Source organism: Morone saxatilis, unplaced genomic scaffold (assembly GCF_004916995.1).
Source record: "Morone saxatilis isolate NCDOM2014 unplaced genomic scaffold, NCSU_SB_2.0 Contig12, whole genome shotgun sequence".
NCBI lineage: Eukaryota > Metazoa > Chordata > Actinopteri > Moronidae > Morone > Morone saxatilis.
The window spans coordinates 591,182-598,396 of record NW_023339674.1 but is presented as its reverse complement, the minus strand read 5'-3'; the positions used below and the strand labels follow the sequence as shown (position 1 = coordinate 598,396).

The 7,215-nt window shown below is 43.1% G+C and overlaps 2 protein-coding genes across 2 annotated transcripts in view; one reads left to right on the top strand and one right to left on the bottom strand.

Annotated features, from left to right (window-relative positions):
• LOC118321953 (kinesin-associated protein 3-like) overlaps positions 1-4,801 on the top strand; it is a 38,094-nt gene extending 33,293 nt beyond the window's left edge. Inside the window, exon 20 of the mRNA XM_035653526.1 lies at positions 2,378-4,801. Within this exon, the coding sequence (XP_035509419.1) occupies positions 2,378-2,477 (100 nt within the window). The 3' untranslated portion in view covers positions 2,478-4,801. The remainder of the gene's footprint in view (positions 1-2,377) is intronic.
• A 101-nt stretch (positions 4,802-4,902) lies between these two features.
• Positions 4,903-7,215, bottom strand: part of niban1a (niban apoptosis regulator 1a) — a 21,258-nt gene continuing 18,945 nt past the window's right edge. The window contains 1 exon segment of the mRNA XM_035653521.1: positions 4,903-7,215. Within this exon segment, the coding sequence (XP_035509414.1) occupies positions 6,509-7,215 (707 nt within the window). The 3' untranslated portion in view covers positions 4,903-6,508.

Here is a 7,215-nt window from a genome sequence, read left to right as displayed (position 1 = left end):
ATTATTATTATTATTATGGACTGGTAATTTATCAGCTGTACTTTAATTATCCCGATTATTCATAATAATATACATTTTTTATTGATGATAAATGATGAATACCAAAAATAGAATATTAGAGGAGTTATAATCAGAGGTGGCAAAAGTACACTTTTTTACTCGTTGTAAAGACACTCAAGCACAAATGACACTAATTTGCATAATGAGGCAGAAATATATCAATAAATTTAAAAAGAAAATACAGAAATTAGTAAATTTGGGGGGAATTAAACAATAAAAAAATGAAATGGGAAAGAGAAATAAAAACAAATAGAGGGTTAATAGGATTAATACAAATATCCATTTGTCACATTTTATAAATAAATCGATGCCTACATTTATTTTTTTTATACATTTAATGGCATATTTATTTTTTAAGTCATTTATTTATTTCTTTTTGGCAGTTTCAGGCCTCCATACACTACAAACTATGGCTGCACGATATAATAAAATAATAATATTGCTTTGTTTTACCCTCTAAAGTTTGAAAGGTGCTGTATAAATAATAAAGGTCTAGAAACAAACTGGGGAATAAGATTAGTCTGCAGCACTACACAACTCATTAGGTTATATTGCAACTTCAGTAATTAGTTCAATTAATTGTGCAGCTCTGCAACAAACCACGATCAATAAGAAGAACTGATGGTGATGGAGGTTAACAGATATGGCCCACCATCAGAAGCTGGACATCAGGACTCCTACAGGTCCTGTCCTGGTCCTGGAAGACCGGGTTGTGGTGTAACCATTGAGGCAGCCACAGAAACATGCAGGCAGGCGGATGGTGTGACTCAGAGCTCCAGTGTTCCTCCAACCTCCTTTAGCCCGGCTCTCAAATCCCCTCTGACAGCCGTAGCGTGCGGAGAGGAAAAAGACATATTTCTGCCCAGGGAGGAGGGAGAGGAGATGGTGGTTGGGGTGGAGGTGGAGGTGGGGGGGGGCAGCAGGGGGCAAATGCAAAACAGAGAGGAGGAGGAGGAGGAGGAGGAGTGGGGATATGCTGCAAGCTGTGTAACTGATCGCTGGAAGTGATTTGGCTAAAAACAACACGTCATTATCGGCGCTCGCAGGGGCAAAGCAAACAGCTCGTATTTTAGAGGACGGACGGGCCGGCAGGCAGCGGGGCGCTCCCCGACAGCAGAGCCGGGAGACGTGTGAGATGCTGCGTCGTCCATCAGAGCCCAGTTTATCCATCAAACCCGCTCCGACCCGACGAGGCGGGCCCGGGGCCCGGGGCCCGTCGCCGTGACCCCTCCACCGCCAGACACCAACTCCCAGCAGCTGGTCAGAAGATGGAGCGTGAAATCGGCCCCCACCCTCTGTATCCACATCCCCATAGTAACTGATTTATACGCTGTAGATACAGGCCTTTTATCACCCCCCCCCCTCTCGACCGGGCCAGGTCCTCCAGGTTTGGCCGTCAGCCCCTCGCCCTCGTCACGCCCTCGTCACGCCGTCGTGTTTTGACATCTCTCCGGTTTTTATGGCTCTGGCCGCTCTGCTGTTTACCCCTCCAGCCATGAGTCTGTAACTCACACACTCATTGTGGATGTCCAACACCTGCACCGGGGCAGATGAATATTACATTCACTTTTTATGAGTTTTCTTCATCTAGTGCTGTGACTGAGGCATCAGCCCTGGCCCTGGGGTGGGGGGGTTTCCAGAGAGATGGCTGGTGTCAGAGCTCCACCTGCTGGTAGTGGTTGGTGCTGCACTGTTGGCCACTTAATGTGACACTACAGTGAAAGAAAGCTCAGGCTCAAAGTCTGTGGACAACCGATCAATCCAACCAGTCCTGTTCAGTCACAGTAACATTAGTGAGGTCCAGCACTGGGGATCAGGTCCGGTTGAGGTCAGGACCAGTAATGTTCTTCCACACCAGACTGGGAAACGCTTTGTGCTCGAGGACATCGACAAACTAAAGGCGCGTTAAATTTATTATAGCAGTCTGTCTGTATTTCTACAGGGCTGTGTCTCTATTGACTGGAGCACTGACCTATACAGGGGTGGCATCAAGTATGTGTCTCAGCTTTCCAGTCCAGTCCCAATTGATACAGTTCCACTACTGTTTATGGACCCCAGTATGCAGAAATAAAGTGGGCATGTCTGCAAAGACAGTGTGGACTGGCAGAGGGAAGGATAGCGGGGTGACACTCTTAAACCTTTGACAGCGTTTGCATATTTCTGTAAGACTTCTGTTCTTTTTTAGTGACTGGATGGAGAGTTCTTCTGTTCTTGAAGCTGCTCAGAAACCTCCTTTATGGTCCATGTATCTAGGACAGGCTCATTCTCTCTGTATGTAATTCATTGTTCCCATCTCTCTCTCTTTCTGTCCCGTCAGTGTGTCAGAGCACTTCGTCCCAGCGGATCGACCCGTCAGCGCCTACGGCTTCCGCCCCGACGAACAGTTTTTCTACAACTACAGCACCGCCTCCCGGTAAACCTGGACCCCCTTACTCTCTCACTACTACTACTACTACACACTACAGACATGTCCCTGTTGTTCACTGTGTGCTACTAAAGCTGGGTCTGTTCTTTATTCATCACTGCAGTGATTCATCTCGTAGTCAAACAATGTGAAGTTTTTAGTCAGAATTTCTAGAATCTTTTTCTTGATGTTAAAGCAGCAAATGTAATCGGTCTTATTTGAATAAACTCATTCAGGGACAATTCCTGAAACAAGGAACCTGCGCAGGGAACAAGTGAAGAAATGTGTTGTTTCGAGAATATTAAATCCTTTAGAAACTTTAAACTATTTTGTGTTCAGCGTTAGATTTTAGTTTGATTCAGGTGACTTTGTTCAAACAGTTTAAAGGTGACTTTGCTGAAGTGGTTCGAGAACACATGCTGTGGAACACAGCTTAATATTTTCTGATGATAAACTGTTTTACAGCCGAATGTTTCTTTTTTTAACCAGTCTGCCTAAAAAAAGAAAACAGCAAAATGAATGAGTGAGTTCTGGAAGATAAGTCTGGTGTTATTCTTATTATAGTTTTTGTTCTTGTCTTTAAATCTGTGCAGACCCGAACCAACAGAGTGTAGCTCCTGTCTCAGTACTGTCTGTGGCTCTCAGCTCACCGGTTCCCACTAGTGGCCCAGTAAAACATAACAACTGTGCATTTTGCAATAAAAGCAGCACATTTGGAACAGATGAAGATTCATATCTTATGACCATTTCTCAAAATGGCTGCCAAATAGGTGCTTAGATATTCCTGAATTTTATGACTCTTGATTGTTGCCAAGGTTTGTTCAAGCCGATGTCAGAAGACTACATGTTTTCTCCTCTCTATTTATAAGACTGACAACCAGTACATCTGTAGAACAGCGAGATCTTCAGCTCTCCATCGATGCACATGGGATTTATTTACAGGAGGAAAACTGTAGAATATCACCAGACTTTTCCTTTAACACAAACTATATATTTATAGAATCTGTTGTTACTCATCACAGGTAAAAGAAAAGTAAAGAAAAGTAAAAAGATGGTTTGATTGATGGATTTTGGAGGTCCAAAGAAGTCGTATATATAGTATCCAGTACTTTCTGTTTCTATCCCTTTAATTATCTCGAGACCTCTGAGATTGATCTCAGGTCGCCTGCAGGGGTTCCTACCACAGGTTGAGAACCACTGAGTTATGCATTATGCAACATGTAGTTGCATTCGATTTTTTTTATCACTTTATGTTACGGGTCTGTATTTCCTTAATTATCTCGCTGTAATGTAATTTGGTTCATATTATAGTGAAATTACTGTAGACAGTGTTTAATTGGTACACTTTCAATGTAATTAATGCCATTTAACAAAGAGTCAGTGAACAGCAGGTTAACTTAATTTGCAACGCGTCTACAGGAAAGCATAAACTTCCAGTACTAAATGATCAATGAATAAACATTAAAGGCTCTGCAGGATCTGCACCGGCTCCAGAGAGAACCTTTTGGTCGAGCTACATAGGAAACGAGTGAGGAGAGGGAGCAACGTTAGTTAGAACAAAAGCAGTGAAGCAGAAATAAAAACTGATTGAATCTCAAACACCACAGAATAAGAAACTACAGACGAGGATTGCAGGGTTTGTGCAGATGCAGACGCACACTTGTAGTTGGGTCATAGAGAGATTCTGTCTGTATGAGTCAGTCCTGCATTGGATGTCTTTAAATGGAGCTTTTCTGTCAAGGAAATTAATCTGGAAATCCACAACCGTTTACAAACTGCACACAACTGACTCGACTCAAATATCTGTCACTGTTTTAAAAATAATAAATACCAAATTACACAGTTCCTTCCAGGAAGATAATGAGAACATTATGGACCATAAAGTGAAGAGTGACCCTTTGGTTTCTTTGTACACACACACACACACACACACACTGTCACTGGAAGTTTTGCAGTTGAGGATTAAGATGTCATTTGTCTTTATTTGTGTGAATGTAATTTAAGAAGAAATGTTAACAGCCTTTTATCGTCTTATCTTGAAAAATGTGTTTTAAATATGAACAAATGTTAAAGAATCTGCTGCATCTTTTTTTTTTAAATTCATGATCTTGTCCTTGATGTGCCTGAAGCGCCGCTTGCCTGCTGAAACATGAGATACTCGTTCTGTGGTGCAATATATCAAATAAATGGGAGGAATATTATTGTAGTCAAACTGTATTTAGTATTTAATCCGTCACAGATGTTGGATTACTGGCAGTTTTTTTGATATTTCTCAGTACAGTGTGTCTGTGATTGGTTACACAAACCTTGTGGAGCATAAATAAATAATCAAAGCATCATGCTGTATGTGTTTTATTGGCAAATAAAAGCATTTATTGTTTGTATTGTTTTCCCCAACATTGAAACCAGAGTTCACACAGAAATAGTTAGAGGGCGTGTTTGTTTATAGACTCTTTATTATTAATATTTGCAAACAATGTTTCCATTAACCGACATTCATCTGCTGGACCGTTTATGGTCAAACTGTCCGACTAACCGTGTCTGTATGAGATGTTCTACGCAGGTGAAAGGCACTTGGTGGAGGTGATGCTCCAGCACAGGTGTTCGGACTCGGACCGGTCTTTACGGCAACCGAGGCGTGTTTCTGTCACCATGAGATTTAAGGCACATAGAGGCGATGCGGGGGTACGATAAAGGCACTTTCATAGGCTACTTCAGTTAAAATCCTTCAGTAAGTCCCAAAAAAGTCACATTAATGAGAAATCAATTGATCCTTCCTAAGCCCCGCCCCGTTTAGGTTAGTGTGAATGGATCCAGCTGACCTCTGCATGTGGTCTAATATATTAAAATATCTGTGTTAACCATCTAAAACTCGCTGATTTAAAGACTGAGGAGGGAGTCTCATGTACTAACAGTTCATCATCATCTTCACCGTCCTTCCATTCAACTGTTTATTCAATACGGGGCTGGTTTTATGTGATGATTGACAGAGTAACGTCTCTCCAGACTGTCAAATTAGGCAGTTTGGATAAATCCTCTGTTACTGCGTTGACTATTTCTCGTTTTAAAATGTTTTCAGAAACATATTTTAACTGTTTATCTGCAAGTACTTCAGCCTGTAAGCAGGCCGTCATCCGTTTCCCACCTGTGTCGCTCAACGCTTCTACCAACTGAGAGGTTGCCAGGATACTGAGAGTCGGATGGATATCAATCCAAGTCATTAAGTACAGAGTCGGGAGGTGGTTAGCCTAGCTTAGCATAGAGACTGGAAGCAGAGGGAAACAGCTAGCGTAGCTCTGTCAGTAAGGTCACTAGTTCACGTGTTCCCAAACATTTTTATGTCAAGAACATTAGACCACAGAGCCCCAGATTGAGAGGACTTAAGGAACGCCGTCTGAAGATAAAAAGTCTTTCCATCAAACTAGATCAATTACAATCAGTAAATTGTTCCACTTTCTGCTGCTTCCTGTTTGTTCTCCTGAGAGAAATACTGAGTGTAATACATCTGATGGGTTTATAGAATATGAATTAAATGGATTGAGCATTTTAAAGAAACTGTAAGGTGACAACATGCTGCTTGCATGTTTATATGTCAGTAATAATATTCCACTGATTTGTGCCAGGCTACAGGTTCCCTCTGCTTGCAGTCTTTATGCTAAGCTAGGCTAACCAGATCCTTGCACAACATCCTCTCAGAAAGAAAGAAAATAGATTCTACTGCAGCGTGATCACATTTCCAAGACATTTCTTCACAACCTTAATAAAATAGTTCAAAATCTAGATTTTCTAAAACAATTTGGTGCTGAAATAAAAAATAAAATCCTGTCAGAGTCGCTGAACAAATGAGACCTGATGCTTTTTATACACTGTTAATATGTTGATTTGTGTAAATGATTTGTATAAATAGTTTCCCGTAATTTCATGCATATGTGTGTGAAAAAGTTTGTGGAAGCTTCTGTGAAAGTTTGTTTCCGTTCATATTTTAACTTCAATCTGAGGCAGCGTCCAGAGATCGAAGCTCCGTCAACAGAAACCGTCGATGCTTCATTCCTCTATTGGAATTCCACTCGGGTAACGTTGCACCAGCTCCTCCACCTCGAACACTTCCACCACCAGGTCACGGATCTCCTTGATGGAGTCCAGGGGTTGGACTTCAGGGCTGGACGGGGTTTCCTCTTTGGCGGGCTCAGAAGGGCTCGTAGCCTCCGCCGCCACCTGCGCCGCCACCTGCGCCTCCACGCTCGCACCCGCCTCGATGTCCCGACACACGGCAACGCTCTCAGCTTCCGTCTGCACCTCGGGAGATGGCTCGTCGCTCGCAGTTTGGTTCTCTGCGGGTTCGTCCGAGCTCACGGGGGATTTAACGAGGTTGGCCTCGTCCTCCAGAACGTCAGAGGTCGTCGAGACTTCGTCCTCGCTGTTCCCTGTCACTTTGACTTCCTCTATGGACTCTATGTCCGACGGCGCCGACTCACTTCCTACTGACACATCCAGAGAATTAGGGTCTGAGACAGAAGCTGGTTCTACTTCCTCTGCCTCCAGGTCCAGGCTGACTTCTGGGGGTGTGAGTGCTGGTGTTGGACCACCAGAGGGAGCCGCTAACTTGATTTCTGAGCTCCCACAGTGGGACTCTACTTCACTGCTGGCTACAGTCTGGGACCCAGTACCTTCTGCGGAAGTGTTTACGGGTTCATTTACTGGTTCATTTGAAGACTCAGGACCTGGTACTGGTTCGTTTGGAGACTCAGGAC